The sequence below is a fragment of the Gossypium hirsutum genome, chromosome D07 (assembly GCF_007990345.1).
Source record: "Gossypium hirsutum isolate 1008001.06 chromosome D07, Gossypium_hirsutum_v2.1, whole genome shotgun sequence".
Taxonomy (NCBI): domain Eukaryota; kingdom Viridiplantae; phylum Streptophyta; class Magnoliopsida; order Malvales; family Malvaceae; genus Gossypium; species Gossypium hirsutum.
In genome coordinates this window covers 11,700,638-11,726,873 of record NC_053443.1, presented here as the reverse complement: position 1 = coordinate 11,726,873, position 26,236 = coordinate 11,700,638, and the positions used below count along the sequence as shown (strand labels likewise).

The 26,236-nt window shown below is 31.0% G+C and overlaps 4 protein-coding genes across 5 annotated transcripts; 1 reads left to right on the top strand and 3 right to left on the bottom strand.

The window, feature by feature from the left end:
• Positions 1–4,206: 4,206 nt before the first annotated feature.
• On the bottom strand, positions 4,207–5,881 carry LOC107956009 (polygalacturonase-like). Its single transcript, XM_016891767.2, has 4 exons — positions 5,735–5,881; positions 5,330–5,452; positions 4,723–5,238; positions 4,207–4,645 (listed from the first exon to the last, which is right to left on the bottom strand). The coding sequence occupies exons 1-4, from the start codon at positions 5,879–5,881 to the stop codon at positions 4,385–4,387; spliced, it is 1,047 nt and encodes a 348-aa protein (XP_016747256.2). The 3' UTR covers positions 4,207–4,384.
• A 6,421-nt stretch (positions 5,882–12,302) lies between these two features.
• Positions 12,303–13,055, bottom strand: LOC121203516 (polygalacturonase). Its single transcript, XM_041096807.1, has 2 exons — positions 12,709–13,055; positions 12,303–12,495 (listed from the first exon to the last, which is right to left on the bottom strand). Exons 1-2 carry the CDS (start codon positions 13,053–13,055, stop codon positions 12,303–12,305), a joined length of 540 nt encoding a protein of 179 aa, XP_040952741.1.
• On the bottom strand, positions 12,729–16,058 carry LOC107956616 (uncharacterized). Of its 2 annotated transcripts, none has more exons than XM_041097477.1 (4): positions 14,752–16,058; positions 13,638–13,744; positions 13,235–13,542; positions 12,729–13,101 (listed from the first exon to the last, which is right to left on the bottom strand). In XM_041097477.1, the coding sequence occupies exons 1-4, from the start codon at positions 14,840–14,842 to the stop codon at positions 13,065–13,067; spliced, it is 543 nt and encodes a 180-aa protein (XP_040953411.1). In that variant the 5' UTR covers positions 14,843–16,058; the 3' UTR covers positions 12,729–13,064. The 2 variants fall into 2 exon arrangements, with proteins under 2 accessions (XP_040953411.1, XP_040953412.1); XM_041097478.1 differs by having other exon boundaries at positions 12,729–13,141; positions 14,752–16,034.
• Positions 16,059–16,667: 609 nt separating this feature from the next.
• Positions 16,668–19,729, top strand: LOC107956619 (rho GDP-dissociation inhibitor 1). The gene is made up of 5 exons (XM_016892218.2): positions 16,668–16,984; positions 17,105–17,171; positions 17,853–18,071; positions 18,168–18,292; positions 19,454–19,729. Exons 1-5 carry the CDS (start codon positions 16,838–16,840, stop codon positions 19,523–19,525), a joined length of 630 nt encoding a protein of 209 aa, XP_016747707.2. The 5' UTR covers positions 16,668–16,837; the 3' UTR covers positions 19,526–19,729.
• Positions 19,730–26,236: the final 6,507 nt, after the last annotated feature.

The following is a 26,236-nucleotide window of genomic DNA, read 5'->3' as shown; positions in this document are numbered from 1 at the left end:
AGGAAAGGGCAAAGCTCCGATAGAGATGAGGTAAAGACCAAATTGGGATGATGATGAGGATGATTGACCATTTTTATTTTGTTTAAACTTGCACTAATTTCTGGATAATTTTGACTTAAACTTTATAGGAGTAGGATTAATAGTATAGCTTTGATTTTATTGAATTTTGTTTAAGTTTATTATGTAGGAACCTAACACGAAGGAGACACAAACAGTTAAAACTTCACAAAATAAAAAGGAAGGAAGCTCCTACCATTAACAAATTGAGCAACCACGATCAATCAAGTAACTTCTTTCCTTACCTTTGTATGGACTACACATTGAGGACAATGTGTCAACTAAAGTGTGAGGGGTAACATAGGAAATTTGATTTTTCTTGTCTTTTGTGTGTTTGAGCTTGTAGAAATACAAGTGATTGGTTAAGAGCATGTAAATAGGTTTCTTGTGTTTATGAACAAATTTGGCATGATGGTAGGTGATTTTAAATTTTTGATTATTAGACTACTAAGTTCTATATGTTACACTATAAATATGTATTAAGCAATCACTTGTACCAAATGATATAGAAAATACAAAGAAATAAGCATGCTGGTATGAATGATGAATAGGAGAATGTGTGTTTGTTTGGTTGATTAAATTTGTGCATGTTGAGATATTTAGGGATGAGTTAAGGGATTGTTTGGAACATATCCCAAGCAAAAAGCCAACCTATTAATATTTACCTTTAGTACTGATTTTGAGCTTATTGACACTTCTTGATAAACCTCATTACAAACCCCAAGCCTAAAAACGTTAATTTGTATTTACCCTTTTTCTTTGGTATTGTATTACACTATAATAGATGACTGACCATACGTATTGAGGGTTAAGTAAATACATTAAGGCAAAGTTTGTAAAAATAGAGTGAAATATGAAGAATTAGTGTGATATGGGAACTATAGACTAGCCTAAAAGTGCAAAATAAAAGAAAAATCCAAAGAAGTAAAAGTAATATGAGTAGAAAAAGTTCTTGAAAAATGAAAATCATTATTGAGTGAGATGAGATGAAAAAGTAAGTGACAAAGTCACAAAAGAAAGAGAAACTTATTCATTAGTGCAGAAAAACTCGTAGGCTAGCCGTTGTTACCATGTTGTACTATGATTTCCTATAGAGAGATAAGGAAGGTGAGAGAAGGAGAAATAAGGCGGTGAGTGGGTCGGGGTCATTAAGAGGGGAAGAATAGGGACCAATACGATGTGCCAAACTATTTTTGTAATTGTAACCCCTTTGATGCCTATTGTTTTGAATTTCATACATGTCCTAAGCCTTAGAATGTTACAAGCCGAAAAGCCCTATGTGACTTAATTTATCTTTATACATGAATGTACATTATACTAACCATATGCACAAACTATTTGTATGCTTCTCGGATAATCAAAGTACTTGTATGATTTGTTGATGGATTTCTATAGGTGAAACCCTTAATACTTGTATATTTTGTAACATACTGAACTTAGATGTTTGAAATTAAAAGTGGTAAGTCATCTACGCATCATGTTGAAATTGTTAGTAAGCATGAAATGCCTAAGTTATATGCTTTGAAGTCAATACTTGTATATATTTTCTCAAGGGTTTTCATTGTTATTTTTCATTTTTTTTATGTTGCTTGAGGATAAGCAATGACTTAAGTGTAGGGGAGTTTGATTTGCCATAATTCAGTGTAACAGATTAAACTAGTTTCGCATTTAAAGAGCTTGAATACAAACATTTTCGTTACATTTTAGTTATGTTTTCTTAGTTTTATTTACATTCAATAAAATGTGCAAATTGAGTCTTTTATTAACCTTAAGGGCCAAATGAGGCTTAAAGGTGAGCTAAAGCACTTTGTGAGTGTGCAGAAGACTTTTAGAAGGCGTTTTAAACTGATACTGGTTGCTATGTCACAATACGGGATACTCGATGTCGCAACATAGGGAGTAGAATGAAGAAATCTCAATACTACCTTTGATGTCGTGAGATAGACTTAGGGTGTCGCGACATACCCCTAAAGATATGTGCAGAGGAGTATACTGGTTGCTATGTCGCGACACAAGTCCTGGTGTGTCGCGACATCGACTCAATGACAAAATAAATACGAAGTTGGGGCATTTTGGTCTGCACAATCAAACTTAAAACTCAAGAACTTCAGCTAACCTAGGGTTAGGGACAACGGCTACTTAAAGGCTATAAATAGGGTCCTTTAGCACTTGTTATGGACATCATTCCCTTAACCTAGATTCTTCGTGTAAAATTTAGTTTAATATTTTCTTTCATTCTTACGTTTCAGTTTTCTTGTTCTTGTTGATTTTAAGAGATCTGGATTGTGGAATCTTTCAACTCTGTGGATTTACGCTTAAATCTCAATACAGTCAGACTCTTTCATTCACTATATCCTGTAGATTTAATTAGCATGCTTTCTCTTTACATCGATTATATATTGTCTATGAACGCCATGAGGAACTAATCCCTATATGGGGGATTAGTGAGTGGAGGTATGATTTGTTAACTATTTTGTAGGGTTACTTAACGGATCATGTAACACCCCTCAACCGTTATCGTCACCGAACTAGGGTTACGAGATGCTATGACACGTTAACAGTTTATAACAGGTAACATAAAGTCAGTATATTAATAAATGTTTAACTAAAAGAAAATAAATAAAAAAAATTCAATCATAGCATACATTTACAAAGCTTAAAACTAGCTTTAGGAACCCTTAAAACAAGCCATTTCAAAACCTAAACTTTCCCAACAAGTTACCCCAATTGATATTGCATTCAATTAACTTAACTCCACTTTAAACATTCAAAAACATATCAATTCAAACAACCTAAACCTTCTAACTAATATGCCATTTAAAGGCACTTCAAATCAAAACAAAACAATTTAGGACAAAAGGTATATTTTCATGCCACAAATATATAACATTAGCTCACACCTAGCATAATTGTACACATTTCTACCCATTTTAAACATACCAAAGTTTTTCTCCAAACATTAACAATGCAAAAAGATTACAAGTTAACCACAATACAAGTGAACACATAACATTATCATGTCATTCACATCTTAATCTTACAAGCAACCACACTTATGATAGGCTACATCATATATACGTATCAAATCTCAAAACATTTTCATCTCAACCTATTACATGCCATATAAGCCAAAATAAACATCCAAAAACTACTAAAATCAACTAGTTGAGGAAGATATGAGTTTTACAATAACTTAAAACTTAAAACAATTTAAATAAAATTTTAGAAATAAGATGAAATCATTTTTAAGACTTTAAAATCATCCTAGAATCATTTAGAAACTATTTGTGGGTGATCAAAAGTGTACAGGCTAAAAAAAAGAGCGATTGGGAGCCAAAAAGAATTAAAACAACGCAGTGAAGCAAAATGCTGGGACAACGCGCGAGCTCGCGATGTCACACATATGAAGTCATGACGTCACTTGCTGGTTGGGTGAGGTCGCGATGTCAGAAGTGAATGTTGTGACGTTGCAAGGACGAGGTTGCGATGTCATCCTCTAAGTAGCCCAAAATCACTGCAAATTATCCCCACATCACCCCTAAATATCCATAGAACTTACCAATAAGTTTCAATCCATTTACAACACATTTAAATGGGATTTCAAACTATCATTCACTGTAGAAGTGAGTTTAAAGAAAATCTAAGCCAAAGTATAACATACAAATTAGCCAATTAAATACATTCTTCACTCAAAATTGTAAAACATCGTAGTACCATTCTTTAAAAGGACTAAGCTCGTCTTTACATGTCATAACTATTAAAATCTAGAACAATACCATAGATTAAACTTTCTATCATTTGAGTACGTAATGTTATGCCTCAAAATCTCTAATTGAAATGAAATTGAAATATGTGTATAAATATAATCATATGTTCAAACGCGTACGAATAATAAAAAAAGACTCTTAAAATAAAGCTCTTCAACTTCAGTTCAAAATGAAAATATTTTTCAATTATTTTATTAGATGAATTAGGATGATCAATTTTAATTTTATTATAATTAGATTTTTCACATTAATATTCAATTTTCTTTAGAAACTTCGATGTATGTTATAAAAAACAAAAAAAAATAGATAAATAACAAAAAATAATTAAATAGTATATGGTTCAATGGAATTTTAATAATAATTATACCGAAAGCCTAAAAGCAAAAAATGTTATCACATTGCAATATTTTTTGTAAAAGTGTATTTTTAAAAATAATTAATTTTAAGCAAAAAATTCTTAATAACATAGAATGTAAAACAAAAACAAAAAATTGTTTGCAAAAAATAAATAATTATAAGAGTTACAACCTCATCAAATAATTTTATACCTATGATATTGATTAAGAGGTAGGGGTAGGGTTTGCTGGGACAGGGGCGGAACATGCAGCTGGATTTTGTTTGCCACTAACTTTAGGCTTCACATTCGAACATTGTGATACTGCAGGTCCAGTCGGTCCACTGTGTGTAATTTCAATGTCGGCGAGTTCCACATTTTCACACGGCAAAGTAGCGCTGCAAATAATCTTGACAGCTTCTGGAAGCGCAGAAGTGCCGTGAATGTTTTTGAAACTAATGTTGCTTAGTTTAACTTTTGATTCTTCCTGCATCAACAAAATAATGATTCAATGATTGATTACCTCTTTTTTCTCCCTTACCATTTTGATAAATATGTACGTACATTTATTTTGCATTTGTTCCATGGGCAATATTTCTGATCAATTATAATAGGAGAACTGACATTGGTCACGGTAATATCCTCAAAGTGAATGTTCGAACAAGTGCCGGGTTCTGCACCTGGCCAACTTTTGATTCTAACACCATTTGAAGTATTTGTCAAGGTGCAGTTTTTTACAGTAACTCCATCAATAGGTTCTTCATTTTTAAACAATCCGAGACTGCCAATACTGATACCATGTCCTGGTCCACAAGTTACTCCATTGATAACCAAATTTTTGGTACCATCCCCAATTGAAACACAATCATCACCAGTTTTTATCTTCGTGTTAAGAACATTGACCCCATCTGATCTCCCGATGTGAATCCCATCAGTGTTTGGGCTTTCTCCAGGTGCTAATACGGTGAAATGTTCGAAAGTAATGTTTTTGCATCCTAGAACATTAATGTGGAACTGCTTGCTGTCTTTGGTAGTTACACCTTGTATCATTGCGTTGGTTAAAAAATCAAACCTTAGGTTCTGTTTAATTTTAGAATGAACCAAAAAAATTATTACTTAATTCTATTTATAAAAGCAAAAGTCATAACTTCTCGATAAGAAAAGAACTTACAATAGGAAGTGAACCACAAAAATTATGCTTTTCGCAACCTTTCCGTTTATAAGCAGTGGTTCCCTGGCCGTCGAAAACTCCTGCGCCAGACAATTTGAAATTTTCAATTCTATTGAAGGCAATCCATTAGGCTCCTTGAAAGCACCAGGGTCTGCCGGAGCCTTCACAGTGCCTTCAACTTGAAGCTCAATAGGAGCCTTGCAAGGACCATCTAAGGTAGCTGTACTTAAAAAAATATATCCCTTTAGGAACGACAATTTTTGCTGGAGATGTCGAGGCACATGCTTCTTTCCAAGCATCCAACAATGGCTAAAAAAAGCAAACATATATAACGATAAGAGATTTGAAAAACAATTATACATGCTTTTACCATCTGACTATAAAGTTATATGAAATTTTTGTTACCTTACTCAAATCTGTTTTCTCGTCTGCCTTAGCACCAAACTTTGCAACAACATCAATAACGCCACCACCTCCTCCTCCTCCACCGCCACCACCACCAGCCTCTTGAGCTTTAGCGGATGATATGGTTAAAAGTAACAGTATTAACATGGATGAAACAAAATTAAATTGAATAGCCATAATTTATTTTTATTTTCATTTACTTTAAAAGAGAATGATTTTGTGTTTTGTTTTGTTTCAAACCTTCTTATATAAAGAGAGTAAGACCAAATTACAACCAACTAAATATTTTCTATTTTAATTAGTGTGGGTAAATAATATGACCAAGTTTTACTTACTATAATTAGCTCTTATTCTTCTTTTTCTTTTTTGGAAGGGAATTAACTCCTTTCTTTTATTTCTACATGGTTTGGGTATATAAATTTGAGGTTAATTTGCCAACAAACTTGATGCAATAAAATCATATAGTAAAAAGAGTTAACTAACATATGAATTAATATAATTATTTTAGGTTTCTCTATATAATAAGATATTTATTTAATGCAATAAAAATGATGAATGAAATTACCGACTGTGTTTTAGCTTGATTAGCATTGACATTGTTGCTAGGCATTGTATAAAAAATAATAAATAAAATTATCCGTTATTAATTTATTTTTTATATTACATTTTAAGCCTTTACTGAGTTGGTGTCACAAGTCAAAGGAGCGACAACTCTGCTGGGTAATAATTAAACTAACATTTGTTTACAAAGTGTATTATATTATTTTGAGGGTGTTTTTGTCTTTTTATATCTTTCATATGAGAAGTAGAAAAAATAAACATAATGGTTCCCTAACCATTTCAAAAAAATGCCTTATTTGTTTTTTATATCAACTTTTTTTTAAATATACTTGTTACATGATTCTTTTTTCACCTATGATGAGGGTGAGACACGCCCGTGTCTTAGGCCGTGTGGGTATTCAAAATAGGGACACACTGCTGTGTCCCAGCCAGTGTCTGCACCCGTATAACTCACTGACTTGGGCTACACAGCCAAGCCACATGCCCGTGTGCCAGGCCGTATACCCTTCGAAATAACCTCACATGTCTGTGTGCTAGGTCGTGTAACAACCTGACTTGTAACCCTTTGAAAGCTACAGGGGAATCATGTCTGTGTCGCCTGGCTGTGTGTCATACACGGCTGAGACATACACCCGTGTCTTTACCCGTATGGAAAAAAAGGCCATTTCCAAGACATTTTTCTCACCCAAACTCACAACTCATGCACAAACCATTTGCACCTAAAATTAAGCATTCAAAACTCACTTTGCATATACATATCCAAGTTTATACAACATAGAAACTATCCATACAACCAATATGCCAAAATGTCACCTCAACTTCCACAAACAAACTTATTTAATCAACTATCCAATTCAATCATCATTTAACTACCAAATGAACAAATTCACTAACACATTTTTCATAATGATCTTATACCAAAAATTCATAAACAACCAATGCAAAATGACCATTTCTCAACTAACATGTACCATACTAATTTGGCCAAAGATGTTCACTTCCAAATTACCAAAAACTAGCCATTTTCAACATTATGCCACATTAATTCCACATCAACCATTAATTGCCACTATATCATTTCCATCAACATTTCCTTACCATCATCTTAACCAACACAACATCAAATTAACAACCACACAAAATACCATATAATCTTAATATCATACCAACTAATTCATCAACCAAAATAACATATATACAAGCCACACATAATGGCTAAATTCATTAAACAAGACACCTATACATGCCATTATAACCATGACTCAAAATCTTCAAAATATACTAATATAACCGATGGATAGTGTGATGGATCTCCGACAAGCTTCCAAACCACATGAACCTCCGACTAACTAGAAACATAAGAGAAAATCACACAAGTAAGCATATAATGCTTAGTAAGTTCGTAAATCATTAGCATTACTTACCATTTCATTATAAAAGTTTAAAGGCAAATAGTGAACATATCCAACATTGCTTGGCACAAGCTTAAAGACCAACAACAATTCACAAATGTGATTAGCATATAAATTAACCAAACTCATTATTCAAAAAAGAGCTTCATTAAGCTTTCCATGTAAACGTTCATTCTATTATGAACATACTAAAAATCTTTAATCAATATCTTATCACACCTTTCCCATGCTTTCGTGAAATTATAAGTCGATGCTTATAGCAATCCTTCCCTTTTTGTGTACCCGTTGAACCACTAGAATAATATTGGATACACGAGAATCCCGCACACTATGTGCCAACATATGGTCAGAACCACAACTATATCATATATTGTATCAATTTTCTCTTTCGAGCCATAAATGGATCTGCTCACACAAGCTATCAGTCAAGACGTAGCTACATAGTACTGTTCACACAAGCTGTCAAGTAATCGCAACACATGCCAAAAACTCAGCCATTGGTAGGACGTACAAGACCAGCACTCGAAACACGGTAACCCCTAATGACATGTCATTTATATCCTATATATTCCTAAGGTTCAAACGGGATTTAAAAGTCGCCGAAACTTTGTTGGATAATTTCGTAGAGTCGTAATACCAAGAATATATCATAAAAGCATTTAAGTCAAACATAATTTAATGCTAATTAAACATACAAACTTACCTTAAACACGAATGGAGAATTACGATCGATTAATCTAATACTTTTTCTTTTTCTCGATCTAAATTCGTACTTTGCTTTTCTTGATCTATATAATCAAATTTAACTAATCCAAACTTCATTCTATTCACTTTAATTCAAAAATCATGTTTTGGAAAAATTACACTTTTGCCCTTAAAATTTTGAATTTAGTACAATTTAGTCCCTATCTCATAAAAATGAAAATTCATGCAATTTAGTACCAACCCATTATGGTCGAATACCACCTAGGTCCATAGCAAGCCTATACTTCATTTATTTCACATTTTTACCATGAACATTTTTCTATGTTTCAATTAAATCCTTAAATGACAAATTCATCAAAAATTCCTTTACAAAAGTTGTTCAACTATCATCAAATATTCATTTTCATCCATCAAACATGAAAAACAACTAACACACATTCATGGTAAAACCCTAGAATTTTAACAATTTTGCAAATTAGTCCCCGAGCTAGCTAGATTAAGCTACAACGATCCCGAAAATATAGAAATAATTAAAAACGAGTTGAAAATGCACTTACATGCAAGGATACTGTGGTCGAACCTTCAAAAGCACAATAATGGGGTTTTTTATTTCTTATTTTCGGTTGAAGATGAGTTAGAAAGTGATACAATTTTGTTTTCATTATTTTACTAAGTTTATTTTATTAAATTACAACTTTAACATTAATTAAAAACCTTTAAAACCATTAATAATGTGTCCATATAAGTCCAGTCACATTATGGATGATCTAATTACAACATAAACCCTCCAAACTAAGTTTTTCATATTTTGCAATTTAATCTTTTTTTTTTTCAAATTAAACATGCAAATGATAAAAATTTCTTCGTGAAACTTTTATACAACATTACTATCATGCTGTAGACATTAAAATAATAATATAATAAATTTTTTGACGTCGGATTTGTGGTCCCAAAACCACTATTCTAATTTCACTGAAAACGGGTTGTTACAAACCTTGTAGCTGCCATCTCTGAACGGACTGATCTACAAAAATTGAACTAGCTCTGGTAACACTTGTTGGTGATTGACTTAATTAAGTAACGAACAAGTAAAAGAATAGTAGAAGAAATTGAGATATTGAACACACAAATTGAACGTGGAAAAACCACTCCAAAGAGAATAAAAAACCACATGCAAAGATAATTCTACTTCAATGGCAAAAGAATGAAGAGTACAAATGATGGAGATAAAAAAAACTAAACCCTAAAAGTCGAAAACAAAAAACCCTCAGAACGTAAACACAAAATTCTCCAAAAGTGTTATAAGTTCTAATCATTAATGGGTGTATTTTCTAAGGTTATAAAAGAGCATATTTAATTATAGGCTAAATTCCTAGGTCAAATAATAATAAAACATTCTAAATTAATCAGAGCTCGACTAAAACAAATAAACAGAGTTTAACTGAGAGATTATCTCTCAAATTTGAGTGAAATATGAGTCAAACTCAACAAGAACTATAAAAATATTAAAAATATTAACTATATTAAAGAAAAAATGACATTTTTTACACAAGAAATTTTAATTGTTAAAATATTGTCTTATTTGATTCTTTTAAAAAAATAAGGAATAGATTGTTTCCCTTAAAAATAGATGGAACAATTTGATCTGGTCCATATAATATATAGAATTGCTAGGTACTTTCACACACACTTACGCAAACACAAACAAAAATAAGGTACACAAATATTTTTTTAAAAACCAATCCAATGTGCCATTATAATTGTTGGACTAGAAAAAACCAAGAAGGGATAAATTGATATTTTTAGATATCTACAAACTTTTTTAGATATTATAAGACGAGGGAGAAAAGTTTGCACAACCGATTTATAGTGGTTCAGCCATAATTTCCTACTCCATTACCTTGCTATGTCTCTACCAAGGATTTTCTCAATTCACTATTTAGAATTGGTACATTCAAAGTTAAGGTATAACCTTTACAGTCTCTATCTTTATAAAATGGTTACAATAGAACTTTCCCCTTGATTTTTGTGAGTAAGCTAAAATCCTCTAGCTTTTCTGGCTCAATTAGAAATCCCTTACAATCCTCTGTAGGTATTCTACCAGAAGAAATGTTAAGTAAACTCTTTAATATGAAGACAAATGTGTAGAAACCTAAGATGCCTCAAAGGTGTGTGTTTACAAGTGTCAGCTCAATCAAAGAATGAAAAATGGGAATGATAAAAAAAATTCAATAACCACCTAAGAGGCTATGTATAAGAGAATATGAAAAAAAGGAGATCTACAATGAGTTCTCTTGACTTCAAAGCTTGGACATGTCCCCATCGAGTCTGGAATTGTCTTTGACTTATATTAATGTAAAAGAATAAGTTTGTGAACGTTTATGACTATTGCGGATAATTTGGAGCCATTAGAAACATTAATTTCGAGTTGGAAAAGTAACTCTGTAACCCAGGTATCGATACTTGATAAGTAGTCATTTGTTGTAACATCCCTCACTTATCTTGAAAATCTATATGGACATGAGATGCTACAGTTACACTTTCAAGCTTAAACACTTTTTTTAAATAAAAAAGAAACAAGTGTCCATTTCGAAACATACTTATGTTTTATAAATCAAATTTGGAACATTTAAAATTATTCAAATATAATTAGAAATCATTTCGAGGCATTGAATACATATAGGGACACGTCCAAATCATAAAACAAATGTTCCTTCGCTTAAATTGAGGTTATTCGGGTTGAGGAAGATATGAGTTTTACAATAACTTAAAACTTAAAACAATTTAAATAAAATTTTAGAAATAAGATAAAATCATTTTGGAGACTTTAAAATCATCCTACAATCATTTAGAAGCTATTTGTGGGTGATCGAAAGTGTACAGGCTGAAAAAAAAAGACATTTGGGAGCCAAAAAGAATTAAAACAATGTAGTGAGGACAATATGTTGGGGTAGCGCGCGAGGTCGCGATGTCACACATATGAAGTCATGACGTCACTTGCTGGTTGGGTGAGGTCGCGACGTCAGAAGTGAATGTTGTGACATTGCAAGGATGAGGTCGCAATGTCGTCCTCTAAATAGCCCAAAATCACTCTAAAATATCCCCAAATTACCCCTAAATATCCACAGAACTTACTAATAAGTTTCAATCCATTTAGAACACATTTAAATGGGATTTCAAACATGATTCATTGTAGAAGTGAGTTTAAAGAAAATCTAAACCAAAGCATAACATACACATTAGCAAATTAAATGCATTCTTCACTCAAAATTGTAAGATATCGTAGTACCATTCTTTAAAAGGTCTCAGCTCGTCTTTACATGTCATAACTATTTAAATCTAGTACAATACCATAGATTAAACCTGCTATCATTTGAGTATGTAATGTGATGCCTCCAAATCTCTAATTGAAACGAAATTGAAATATGTGTATAAATATAATCATAAGTGCAAGTGCATACGAATAATAAAAAAATACTCTTAAAAAAAAGCTCTTCAACTTTGCTTCAAAATGAAAATATTTTGTAATTATTTTATTAGATGAATTAGGATGATAATTTTAATTTTATTATAATTAGAGTTTTCACATTAATATTCAATTTTCTTTAAAAGCATCAATTTATGTTATAAAAAACAAAAAATATATATAAATAAAAAATAATTAAATAGTATCTGGTTTAATAGTATTTTAATAATAATTATATCGTAAGCCTAAATGCATAAAATGTTATCACATTGCAATATTTTTTGTCGAATTGTATTTTTAAAAATAATTAATTTTAAGCAAAAAATTCTTAACATAGAATGTAAAACAAAAAAAATTGTTTGTAAAAAATAAATAATTATAGAAGTTACAACCTCATCAAAATTTTTTATACCTATGCTATTGATTAAGCGGTGCGGGCAAGGTTTGTTGGGACAAGGGCAGAACATGCAGCTGGATTTTGTTTGCCACTAACTTTAGGCTTCACATTCGAACATTGTGATACTGCAGGTCCAGTCGGTCCACTGTGCGTAATTTCAATGTCGACAAGTTCCAAATTTTCACACGGCAAAGTACGCTGCAAATAATCTTGACAGCTTCTGGAAGCACAGAAGTGCCATGAATGTTTTTGAAATTAATGTTGCTTAGTTTAACTTTTGATTCTTCCTGCATCAACAAAATAATGATTCAATGACCGGTTAACTCTTTTTGCTCTCTTACCATTTTGATAAATATGTACATACATTTATTTTGCATTTGTTCCATGGGCAATATTTCTGATCAATTATAATAGGAGAACTGACATTGGTCACAGTAGTATCCTCAAAGTGAATGTTCGAACAACACCTGGCAAACTTTTGATTCTGACACCATTTGAAGTATTAGTCAATGTGAAGTTTTTTACAGTAACTCCATCAACGGGTTCTTCATTTTTAAACAATTCGAGACTACCAATACTGATACCATGTCCTGGTCCACAAGTTACTCCATTGATAACCAAATTTTTGGAACCATCCCCAATTGAAACACAATCATCACCAGTTTTTATCTCCGTGTTAAGAACATTGACCCAATCTGATCTCCCGATGTGAATCCCATCTGTGTTTGGGCTTTCTCCAGGTGCTGATACGGTGAAATGTTTGAAAGTAATTTTTTGCATCCTAGAACATTAACGTGGAACTGCTTGCTGTCTTTGGTAGTTATACCTTGTACCATTGCGTTGGTTAAAAAATCAAACCTTAGGTTCTGTTTAATTTTAGAATGAAACAAAAAAAAAATATTACTTAATTCTATTTATAAAAACAAAAGTCATAACTTCTCGATAAGAAAAGAACTTACAATAGGAAGTGAATCACAATAATCATGCTTTTTGCAACATTCCCTTTTATAAGCAGTGGTTCCCTGGCCGTCGAAAACTCCTGCGCCAGACAATTTGAAATTTTCAATTCTATTGAAGGCAATCCATTAGGCTCCTTGAAAGCACCAGGGTCTGCCGGAGCCTTCACAGTGCCTTCAACTTGAAGCTCAATAGGAGCCTTGCAAGGACCATCTAAGGTAGCTGTACTTAAAAAATATATCCCTTTAGGAACGACAATTTTTGCTGGAGATGTCGAGGCACATGCTTCTTTCCAAGCATCCAACAATGGCTAAAAAAGCAAACATATATAACGATAAGAGATTTGAAAAACAATTATACATGCTTTTACCATCTGACTATAAAGTTATATGAAATTTTTGTTACCTTACTCAAATCTGTTTTCTCGTCTGCCTTAGCACCAAACTTTGCAACAACATCAATAACGCCACCACCTCCTCCTCCTCCACCGCCACCACCACCAGCCTCTTGAGCTTTAGCGGATGATATGGTTAAAAGTAACAGTATTAACATGGATGAAACAAAATTAAATTGAATAGCCATAATTTATTTTTATTTTCATTTACTTTAAAAGAGAATGATTTTGTGTTTTGTTTTGTTTCAAACCTTCTTACATAAAGAGAGTAAGGCTGTAATATCCCGGTTTTAGTTAAATCGGAATAATGATTTTAGAACCACAAATCTAAGGTCAAAAAATTATTTTAATATTATTTTTAGTATTTACAACATGTGATTATATATGTGTGAAAGTTTCGTAAAGAAATTTTACTGTTTGAATGCTTAATTCGGTAAAAAAGACTAAATCGTGTAAAGCGTAAAAGTTGTGTTCTATAAGCTAAAGGTGTCTAATAGCTATAGAACATTAAAGTGAAGGTCCTTAAGTGGTAAATAGGCCATTTATGAGTTAGTGGAGTATAGTGGAGTGACATTTTGTGTAATTATTAAAGTTTATAAAGGTTAATTAAGTAAAATAGTAATTAATGTTAAAAATAAACAAAACAAAATTATCATCATCTTCCATTACCATCTTCCACCGATTTTTAGAAGGGAAAGAAGTCATTTTTGTGCAAAACATTCGGCCAAGCTTGTAAGCTCAATTAGGTATGCATTTTTGTCTCGTTTTTGATTATTTCTATGTTTTTGAGATTGTTGCTTCGTGATCTAGCTAGCCATTGCCTTAATTTTTGAATTGGTTGATGAATTTGTGAGTTGCCATTGATGATAGCTTGATGTTTTTGAATGTTGATGATGGAAAATGAATAATTGTTGATAGATTAATATGTTTTGTAAAGTAATTTTTGACAAAAATGTCAAATAGGGATTAAATTGTGAAATATGCAAATTGAATGGTTGTTAATAGAAACAATAAGGCTGTTTCGGACTTCGTTACCACGCTCTGGAATAGCTAGAATAATAGAAACAATTTTCTTTTTAGAGGTAAAGAGGAAGAAGCGAGGGTGGTGTGGGAGAGAGTTGCTACCTTGAGTCAAGACTTCCAGATCCATAACATGGTCTTTAAACCCATGCTGCCAGTGCCTCAGAGTGGAAAGTGTTGGCTCAAACCCCCTCATGATATCATCAAGATCAACTTCGATACTGTTGTCTCACCGGAGAAGATTGGTGTTGGGATGACAGTGCATGACTCGGATGGCTTTGTGCTTGGAGGTGGGGGAAGCGTTATTGATGCGAAGATGACTGCTGCCTGGGCCGAATTTAAAGCTTTGGAAGAAAGTATCAAATTTGCTAAAACTTTAAGGGTAAACTATAAAAATAGTCACTTTTGTTTGCCTTATATTACATTTTAGTCACTTATGTTTGAAATGTTACGTTTTAGTCACTTATGTTATCGTTTTGTTACAAAGTGGTCACTCTATCGTTAAAATTCGTTACCTCCCTAACGGTAGTCCTACGTGGTACTCCAAATAGATTTTAAATGTCAACTTGGATATCCAGTTGCAGGGATGAAAATAAGTTTTTAATTAAATAAATTTAATTTGAATTGCCACGTAGTATATCTAAGTTGGCATTTAAAACTCATTTGGACTGTCACGTAGGGTCGTCATTAGGGAGGTAACGGAGTTTAAAGGTAGAGTGACCACTTCGTAATAAAATGATAACGTAAGTGACTAAAACGTAACATTTCAAATATAAATGACTAAAATGTAATATGAGACAAATAAAAGTGATTACTTTTGTAGTTTATCCAAACTTTAAATATCCAAAAAGTATATTTTGAGACTGATTGTGTCAGTCTGGTAAACCGCATTAATAAAAGGGGGCAGGATATTACTCCTTTGGGCTTTTACACGGAGGTGATTTGTACGCAGTTGAAGCAGTTCACCCATTCCAAGGTCTTGTGGGCCAACAGATTTTGTAATAAGATTGCTGATTTTATTTGTAAGCAAGCTATTGTTGATAACTGTAATTCGATTTTTAAGTTGGATTACCCTGAGAATATTTATGAGTTAGTGATGAAAGATTTAATAAATTGATGTTGACCTTCGGGTATTTTTATAAAAAAATAAAAAAATGTTTATTCCTATTTAAACTCTAGATGATAATGTTCAAAAGATATAATTTGAAATTAAATCTAAATAATATCGGAATAATCCTAACAATAATCCTAAAAATAAAATTTAAATTTAAATAAAGTTTTATGTTCATAAATTTCTTCTTTTAAATTTTTTCCAAGTCATCTACACTTTATATTTTTGGCACCAATTCTTCCCTATTTTGCATGTTAACTCATTTTATCTTTAAATTCACATTTTTTGCCTCTAAATTTTCTTTTGCCATCAATTTAGTCCCTACAAGATAAACAACCATAAATAGCCCAAATTAGTAGAATCGTACTCAAAATATATGTGTAATTAACATATAAAAGTATGTCATTTTAGAGTATTATCAAAATGTTTTCTTTGACTTATTAATCTAATTTGATTAAAAAATCAAGGTTTTCAAAATCAAATCAATTGTCGAACTAGTCAAGCCACCAATTTTCGGTTTGACCAATTCTACTAATTTGTCTGGTTCAATCAAATAAATTATTAAAAAATATAAAATTAATAGAAAAACCAATTCACCTAGTTCAATCATCAATTTAATTGATTTTTCAATACAATTCATACCTATTCGCAAATCAACCGATTTAACGCTTTTTCGAAAAAAAAATTCGAGAAATAATATAAATTTGGGAGAATATTTATCTGAAAATTAGATCCCATTTTAAGGCCATCTTACTCTATTATTATCAGTTTCCATTTATCTCACCTTCAATCATGGCTCTTTCCCCTTAATAACAAATGCAGTAAATTTCGGATCATCACATATGACACTTTCTAATACCCTCTTTCACGTTCCAACCAAAAAATATAAAAAATAAATAAAGTAACAAACGAAGACCAAGTGCATTTGAGTTTTTCAACTCATTAACCATCTAGCACACAATTGTGACCCTTTCTGTTCTTACCCCCTTTTTTTCTGTTTTTGTTTCTGTTTGTTTGGGGAAGGGTCAAAAAAAGAACACTGTTTGATGTCTCTTTGGCTGTTCCAAAGTTGCAGTTAATATGGCGTTAGATGATAACAAAGACAAGCAAGAAGCTGAGGATAACAAGGCAACTCGTCCTGAAGAGAGTGATGATGATAATGAAGATGACAATGCTATTCCATTAGGTCCACAGTGCTCTCTCAAAGAACAGCTTGAAAAAGACAAGGTTTGTTTTGTTTCTTACATACACACATGATGAGGTTTTTTAATTTGACTTTTTAAGTTGTGGAATCTATATAAACAATATGCATGCATGCATGGGGTTTGGTGATTTTATTGTGTGTAGGATGACGAGAGCTTAAGGAAATGGAAAGAACAGCTTCTTGGAAGTGTGGATATTAACAACATTGGAGGTAGGTAGTCTTCTTCACGAAAATAGTACTTCGGGAAAAATCTTCATTAATATAATTTCTTCCTTATATTAGTTTTCATTTTTATAATTTTTGAATAATTAAATTAAAATTTTATTATTTTAGGAGTCAAAAATATAATTTTATAATTTATTAATATATAAATTTATAAAATTTAAAGGAGCGAATATAATATTTTCTCATTTTAAAGAAGGCATTGACCCTGCCAACCCTCCTTTAGTGCTGCTGCCCTTGTGTCTGGGAGGCCGACTTCTTTCAAAAAAGTTTTTTAAATGTTGTTTATTGAGAGTTGAAGAATTTTTTAACGAATTGATATTATTTCCAGTCAAGAGTTTTGTCTCTCAATTTTATTGAGATCTCAAGTGCTTGATGCATTAGGTTCGCAAAGTGCCTCGTCCTACCAAAGGAAATGTGGATATTTGCATAGGGTTTGAACCCTTATCCCTTAAATGGCCACAATCAAACCCTATCAAAGAAAATCTGCACCAAACATAGCCAATTCGACAATTAAACCTGTCATCTCACGCACTAAAGCTCTCCATGAAGTCGAGACACAAAACCTTGTTCGGAAACAATATCGAACCATTGAAGGGTTTGACGTCTCCAATGAACAACATTTTGAATGCATTTGTTGGTTATGGTTTTATACATTTTTTGTTGCAGAGACACTCGATCCGGAAGTGAAGTTCCTTAGCGTGTCGATCGTGTCGGCGGACAGGCAGGACATGGTTCTTCCGATCCCTGAAGATGGGAAGCCGCATGGCTTATGGTTTACACTGAAAGAAGGTAGTCAATATCGCTTGAAGTTCACCTTTCAAGTCAGCAACAACATTGTATCTGGTCTCAGGTACACTAATACTGTATGGAAAACAGGTGTTAAGGGTAAGCCAATATACTATGTCTTTGACTCATGAAAAAAAAAAGGAGAGAGAGAATTAAAAACACTTGACTGAAAATGATTTTTTTTTTTTTTTTTAGTTTATAGCACAAAAGATATGATTGGAACTTTTAGTCCTCAGCTAGAGCCTTATACGCATGAAATGCCAGAAGAAACAGCCCCTTCTGGTTTTATGGCTAGAGGATCATATACTGCAAAATCAAAGGTATGTTGTTCAACTTTGTTGTTACATTCGAGTCAACCACCTTGATCATGGACAGGGGCGAAATCTGAAATTGTTTTGAGGTCGGAGATTATGTTATATATTTTTATAAGGGTTAAAATGTAATATCATTTTATTGACTAAATCAAAATTTTATTATTTTTATAAGAGTTTAAACTATAATTTCACTATATATTAACTTATAAAGTATAAAGAGTCATATAAAATTTCGTAATTTTAGGGGGCCAAGAACTTGCCTACCCCCATGCTTTGCCCTTGACCAAGGAAGAGTTCATTAGTACAAAGATTCTTGCATGCTTATCACGTGTGCCATCACCAAATTACATCAATGTCCACTCAGATGCTTCTCTTATCATATCCCATAAAGCCTCCCGTAACTATACTCTTGATTGTACTAGAGTAAGACTAAATCCTATCCAATCACATCATAATAAAGCATTCCTGGTAGTACTCTACAACCCTCCCCACGGGAAAAAGATTATATGAAACAGAGACGTCACATCATTTTATATATCTCTTATCAACTATTTAATGCCATTTTAACATTTTTTTATATCATTGACACATCATGTTGATAATTTTTTTACCTTAAACCTTGGACTCTGGATCTTACACTCTAAACTTTAAACCCTGGATCTTGCACTATGAACCCTAAATTCAAAATTTAAGGTTTAGGGTCAAAGGTCAATGATTCAAGTTAAAAAAATTGCCAAAATGATGTGTCGATTACATATAAAAATATAAGAAAATAATATTAAATAATTGGTAAGAGATTCATAATGATGTAACGTTTTTGTTTCATATAATCTTTTTCCCACTCGACGGTTATCCAAAAAATCCCACACAGCTCTTCAAACTCCTCAAAGAGCCAATTAATATAAGGACTACCAGAATTCTATCCAACTATCTTCGTAACTCTTCAAACACTCACAAGCTACCACTAGAGACTCTCAGCACCCCATGTAAACCTCCTCCAATCCTCCTAACAGCAAACCTTGTACCAACGACAACAACAATCATAGCTCATGTTTATCATTATTTGGCTACCTTTATCAAGATAAATATTTTATCATTTTTTTAATGTATTCATGTTTGACATTTCTTTTCAATGCTTATCGATATCGATTTCTCTTTTTGTTGCAGTTTCTTGACGATGATCAAAAATGTCACTTGGAGATCAACTACACATTTGACATTCGTAAAGACTGGGCTTAGCTCTAGCACCCTTCATTCACATCAATGTTCTTATCGTATTATATACATATTTCTTTTATTCACTACTAAAGTTTATCCCTTTCAGACATTTTTAACTTCTACATTTTTCATGCAATGAAGTGAGAAAAAATTCTCTCACTAGGAAGAACTTTACTATTAATTTAAGGGCAGAGAGTTAGCATTTCTAGGAACATGTTTGGCTTATGACGATGTCTCGACACATTGTTCTTGTTCGTTACTTGTCTTTGCATGATTTTATGCTTTTATTTTTCTTTTCTTTTTATTAACATTTTTTATGTTCTAGTTACAAGTATAATCATAAATAATACATGATTATTTATAATTAAAATCAAATCATTATAATAAACAAGCAAGTTGAAAATTTGAAATAAATTTAAGAGATAAATATCAAAATTATACATGTATTTGATTCAATATATAATGTCATACATAAATTTTGATTTTGTGCGACTTTATGCATGAAAATTTTATTAGATTCAATTTTCACAAATCATGACAACATTATTAAATTAACACTATTTTCTGTTTGATATATAATATACATAAACAATCATATTAGTCAAATATGAAAATAAATTAATATATTCATTTATTTAAATATGTACATTTAAATTAAAACTAAAGTTTCATGTATACATATGAGTTATGTATAATTGCAAAAAATTAAAGTTCATATATAAATTTATATTTATATCTAAATCCGGACCTATACTAGAATAAATCTAGCATAACTCACATGGTAAAATTTAAACTAAAATTTGGACCAAAAACTCACAAAATTCTTAAAGATCCAATCTTACCATTAAGCCGAGGTCTAATAAAATTTTATGATAAAATACAATTAAAAATAACCAACCCAAAACGATACATTTTGTATGCATTCTAACTTCATATCAAAATAATATTAGTTTATCATAAATTTATGAATAATTATTTGGTATATTGTTACTGGAGAGTTGAGGTTTTATTATATATCCTTAAATTGTATTTAAAAAATTAAAAAAAATTAAATAAGATATTTGACAAAATCTTAATCCTACTTATAGAATAAAAACTTACCATCACCTTATATACTAGATAATTACATAAATTTATTTCTAACGATAAAAAGAAAATGTTTGTGACATTTTTTTTTGTGTAATTATTTGATCATCGCCAGTGAATTTATACTTCACAAATTTAAAAGTGTGATAAATTTCATATTTTTTTGAATTATTTATTTATTGTACATTCTTTCCATTGCATATTGCAACTTGTGGACATGTCCCTTTAAATAGGTGCACTAGTTTTATTTTATTATTAAGTTTCAGAATATGATTGACTGGTTGGTATATGCAATTATATATATCAGCTTTAAATCAAGTTTTAGAAAATCTCCATCAAATTTGTATAATTAAGTTTGATTAAAATTTTGCATCTACACCAACCGATTGACGAATTTCTAATTGTTAATTGAGATTTATTTAAAGAGGTGTCAGTGATCAAACTATTAGTCCAAGTTGTTGATTAAATTAATCCAAAAGATTTTATTAGTTAAAACAAGGTGCATGTGGGAAATTCATCAAATCTAGGCAAGTGTTAATTAAAATTTTGAATAAAAAAATTAGGATTTTCATATTGTTTCTGGTTGAGGGAATTATTTTACATTCAGGTCAATCATATTTGTAAGTTAAGATTTTTTTTTGGATCCGTTTTCAGATTCAGGAATTTTTAATTTTTTTAAATATTATTTTAAGTTAAACTATTTTGAGTTGGTTTTTTTTTTTCTCATTCGAGATGGATGGATTCTTATCAATCGAATCGAATTGAGTTTATAGTCGTATTTCATGCAGAAAAATAAATACGAATGGCAAAATTCGAGCCATCTAATGGATTATGAATCAATTTGCTTCTAAAGAAGTAATTTTTATTATAAAATATTTCTAATGGATTATGAACCATCTAATCAATTCGCTATATAAAATTATTATTTTACCCTTATATATAAAATTTATTATAAAAAAATTATATTCTTTTTACATTTTTCTTAATTTATTTTTCAAGACTAAAAATCCAAATTGAAAATATTAAAAATATTTTTTTTGAAAAATTATATTGAAATATCTGCATTTTAATTATAAAATGAGGTGAATTTGGTAACATCCCTAAAAATGAGGTGTATAGGGAAGAAAGGAAAGTAGGAGGAAATGGGGGGTGATGATTGGATTATCTAATAATTTGGATTAAAGAGTAAGAATATTAAAATAGAGCAAACTCATGGACACATAAAATTAGTTAATTTACAGTTGTCGATCATGGCTGACAGCAAACAGCCAATGCTGATTGGCTCTAATCCGACCTTCTTCTCGTGGCGGCAGCCAACCACTCAACATGCGACAGCCACCTTTGTCGGCTTCTCTCTCTGTCTCCACTCTTTTCTTTTTTGGTTAATATATACGTGGAAATTTGAATTTGATAATTTATATTTACTTGGTATCTAAATTTAGAAATCATTAGTCAATTTCATACTTTTGTTAGGTAATTGACTAATATAGTTAAAATAGATTGACGTAGATCTGACAACTAATAGCATGATAATACGTGATAATCTCACATTTTGACATGTAACAAAATATTAAAATATTTATTAAAAATTAAAATTTTATTTTTGTCATGTGTCAAAGTATGATGTCGACATGTGTCACCATGTTATTAGTTAACAATATCACGTCAGCGTCATGTCAGTGCCACACTAGTATATTTTAACAATGTTAATTAGATACCTAAAGAAAAGTACTAAGTTAGCTTACGGTTTTCAAGTTCAGGTGCCAGTTAAGTGAAAAAAAAACATAAATACCAACTAAGTATAAATTGCCAAGCTCAGATACTACCGTATATATTAATCATTTTTCTTTTATTTGTTTCACTTATGTTTACTATTTCTTTTTTTTCCTAAATATATTTAATAATCAAGTTAAAATACAACATAAGCAACTACACCCTTCACAAATTTAGAATTTAGTTTCTCGGATTTCAAAATTCAAATCCAATTGTTAATATTGTTATTTTTTTTTTTGTTAAAATTGTTGGTATGACATTTAAAAAAAATACTTATTTGGTAGCCTTATAATGAACCTAAATTTAACAAAATGATTTTAACAGTGCAAGTAGTTGGAGTTGAATTTTGAAATTTAAAAAGTAGATGGACTAAATTCCTAAAAATAAAAGTAAGAGACTTATGACATATTTTAACCTAATAATTATAAACATAACATAAATTATTTAAAGATATAATGACAAATTTAATTTTTAACACTTACATTTTTTTCAATTTAGCTATAAAAAAAAACTAAAGTGATAAAAAAGTATAAATATTAAGAAGTAAAATCATCATTATATCTTATTTAAAATATAAATACATTAAATGTGTAATGTTAATCAAATTAATTATATTCGTATCTTTGGATAGCCTTAGTTAGGTCGGCAGTTTGGTGTTTAAAAAAATTGAATTTAATTTCTTTTTAAGTTATGATATTATAAATTAATATTACGTTGGAATTCACCTCTTCTGGATTATTTTTAAAAAAATTATGGCTTCCACCTTATCATGAATTTATATCATATACCAAATCATGAAATTTAAAGGACATGCTCTTGAGTAACATTAATATGCTTTTTCTTTTCTTATTTTCCACTCTTTTTAAAGACTTTCTCTGCCTTTAACCTCTATTTAGAAGTTCATTTTCTTTCCCTTTTTATTCAATTTTAAAAAGCATTCAAATTAAACCAGCCAACAATGATTATAAAGTTGTTAATGATGTTTTGATTTAATGGTATAAATTATATGTGGGATAAATTAATTAATTATTTTAATATTTGTAATGCTTGATTTTGGGTAAAAGTATCATACGTAAATTATTTCACGTACATTAGTTTAAAAAGTAAATTAGTTTTTTGTTAAATTTTTTCTATTTTTACTGTTAAAAATTGATCACTGAATATTAGGTTAAGATATAACAAGTGACACGTCACATGTTACTGTTTAGTTATTTTTGTCATATTATTTTTTAACAATAGAAATTGATGAAATTTTTAATAGAAAAATTAATTTATTCTCTAATCTATTATACAGAAATTAATTTGTAATTTTTTTAAATGAAAAGGATAAAATATAATCTAACAACGTTGATAATATTTTTACCCTTGATTATGATAATAATTATTAGTACAATAGAAAATTTTAACTTGTAAAACGTGAAGAACCATGTGTTTGGTTGGTAATACTAAGAAGTTTTTTGGGTTCTTATTTTTGTCTCATTCATCGACTTCAAAAAGAAATTGTGGGATAGTGGGTCTTATTTTCACTGTAAAAATAACAATAGTTTTATTTACCCACATCTAAAAAATTGTTTCCAAAACCGGGTTAATCCCTTTCAATTACATATTTGCAAGTGTAATTCATAATTATGCAAAAGAAAACCTTCATGTAGTCATCAATATTAAGAGTCGGATTATATTTACCTCCTTTTAATAAAAAATAGGTAAATTAATTCATATATATTAGATCAAAAGGCAAGTTAGTCCTTTTGTTAAAGTTTTTTTTTATTTCTATTGTTAAAAATTAATTTTTATACGTTAATAAGAGGTACACATCGCATACACCATGTATCATTATGTGGTTATTCTATCAGTTATTCTAGTTTTTAACAATACAAATAGATAATTTTTTAATAGAATAGACCAATTTATTCTTTGAATAACGTATAGGGATTAATTTGCCCTTTTTTAAACAAAGAGGGCAAAAAACAATCCATCTCCTAATACAATGGCTTACATTATACTTTTACCCTTTTATGACATAAGTGTAAGAACACAAATCGAATTTTCTGAAGCATACTTATCAGAAAGATTTTATTTGTCACATCCCAAAAACTAGGTTGGTAGAAATTGGGTTAGTGAACCAAGAGTGATCACATTCTATCTTTTTTTAATTAAATGTTGTAGAAATCATGTCAAGTAGTTAATTTGTTGAAGTAGCAAAATGTTAGTTATGTTTGCTTGAGGTTTTGTGTTCAAATCTCTTCCTTTAAATTTTTGTTATTTTTGTCTCAACCCCTATATCTGAACATCTAGCTTATTTATTATTTTTGCTCAACTATTAAGAAGAATTAACCTACTGGTTCAGTGGTAAGGCTTCACTTTACGTTCTATTTTTGAATCTTGTGTGTGTGCAAAATGGAACTATTTTTATTCCCTCTTGTTGTGCTGCCCACGTGGATTGTCGTCCACTTTTCCATTTCCTTTCCAATCTGCCATCTTTTTTCTCTCTCCTTTTTCCCACATCCCAAGTTCTTTTGTTTTGTTGACTAATTTCCTATGCCGATTTTCTCATTCTTTTCTCTCTCTCTTTTTTTTTTGTTTTCGTAAGCGCAAATACAATCTTAGTTCCTTTTTTAACGATTGTCAGCTGTTGTTTTCTGATGTTTTACCGTGGTGGTGCTGTGTTTTGAGCGAGGAATTCGTGTTTCTATTCTAGATTAAGTCTCGTAAGTGCATTCTTTGGTGGTAAAGTGAATTAAATTTTGTTTCTTGTTTCTCATGTAGAGGTAAGTGGGCTATTTGGTTGTTTGGATTGGGGTTGGTTTTGACTAATTTCAACGATTTTGTTGGGTAACGAATGCGAAACGGATAGTTCATCAACGAATTATACTTGATTAAGTGTTGTGTTTTTCAGGGTAAGTGGTTGAATACTTCAATTAGGGGCTGGTGGTGAATTTCGGCAAAAGCCAAATGCCCATTTGTTGTTTATTAATTCGCTGGTTGAGTAAAATTCAATTGATTGTAAATGTTGTTAATTGGTTGTTGGTGGATATCAATGTGCAGAACCTGGTGTTGTTGTTCTACTGACGTCCTAGTTTCGATCAAGTGTGTACCTTTTGTCTTGAAAAACAATGAACGACACGATGTCAAAAAGCATTCTGTTGACGCTAAATGGCCGTGTGCCTGGCTGTGTGAGCCACAAGGGCGTATGGGCCCATTTTCGGTAAACTCTAATTAGGACCATAATTTGAAGTGAGTATCAAGGTTAGCTATTTCATAGGGTTTGTTAGGCGGTAAATATGATTTTGATACATGAAATCTAATATTATGCTTTTGCATGTATGACTTCTACAAGCATGTTAGCATGTACTGATGTGTAAAGCATGTATGATACATGTGTATCTGAATGTCTGGTTAGTGTTAATTTGCATGTGCATTGGGGTGGGATAAAAATGTCATGGAGGAAGTGTGGCAATTTAATTATTTGTCTTATCTGGTGGTTTTAACCACATATCTGTTCTAATGGTTTGATCATATTTATCTAATTCTGATGGATTACCACGCTATTCTGGCAGCTTGTTTGTACTATTCTAAAAAGTGACATACGCTAGCTGTTTGGGGTTGGATGAGTATTTATTACCCTAATTGGTGTGTAGGGATGGACGAAAATGGTGTGTAACGGATGGGGGTAAGATTTGTATCTATTCGATATTAAGTGTCGCATCGCATAATATGTCATGCCATTCGCATCTGATATGATAATTATATTGCATTGCATCATATGTCATGCTATGTATTTTGTTCAGTTTCTGACTTTTGTGTGAAGTATACTATTTGTTTTGCTTTTAAGGGTTGAATTACACAATAATCTTGTTAGCTCACCCTTTTATT

What these genes read in the sequence shown, in the direction of transcription:
- LOC107956009 (XM_016891767.2), bottom strand. Translation starts at nt 5,881, where the DNA reads ATGTTAATACTGTTACTTTTAACCATATCATCCGCTAAAGCTCAAGAG. An exon ending in TTTGTGGTTCACTTCCTATT is followed by an intron (nt 5,239 to 5,329) that starts GTAAGTTCTTTT and finishes AAAATTAAACAG; the next exon opens with AACCTAAGGTTTGATTTTTT. An exon ending in GGAACAAATGCAAAATAAAT is followed by an intron (nt 4,646 to 4,722) that starts GTACGTACATAT and finishes TTGTTGATGCAG; the next exon opens with GAAGAATCAAAAGTTAAACT.
- LOC121203516 (XM_041096807.1), bottom strand. Translation starts at nt 13,055, where the DNA reads ATGCAAAAAATTACTTTCAAACATTTCACCGTATCAGCACCTGGAGAA. An exon ending in TTCACTTTGAGGATACTACT is followed by an intron (nt 12,496 to 12,708) that starts GTGACCAATGTC and finishes CTGTGCTTCCAG; the next exon opens with AAGCTGTCAAGATTATTTGC.
- LOC107956616 (XM_041097477.1), bottom strand. Translation starts at nt 14,842, where the DNA reads ATGAGGGGGTTTGAGCCAACACTTTCCACTCTGAGGCACTGGCAGCAT. An exon ending in TCTGGAAGTCTTGACTCAAG is followed by an intron (nt 13,745 to 14,751) that starts GTAGCAACTCTC and finishes CATCCGCTAAAG; the next exon opens with CTCAAGAGGCTGGTGGTGGT. An exon ending in AGAAAACAGATTTGAGTAAG is followed by an intron (nt 13,543 to 13,637) that starts GTAACAAAAATT and finishes TTGCTTTTTTAG; the next exon opens with CCATTGTTGGATGCTTGGAA.
- LOC107956619 (XM_016892218.2), top strand. Translation starts at nt 16,838, where the DNA reads ATGGCGTTAGATGATAACAAAGACAAGCAAGAAGCTGAGGATAACAAG. An exon ending in GGATATTAACAACATTGGAG is followed by an intron (nt 17,172 to 17,852) that starts GTAGGTAGTCTT and finishes TTTTTGTTGCAG; the next exon opens with AGACACTCGATCCGGAAGTG. An exon ending in ATGGAAAACAGGTGTTAAGG is followed by an intron (nt 18,072 to 18,167) that starts GTAAGCCAATAT and finishes TTTTTTTTTTAG; the next exon opens with TTTATAGCACAAAAGATATG.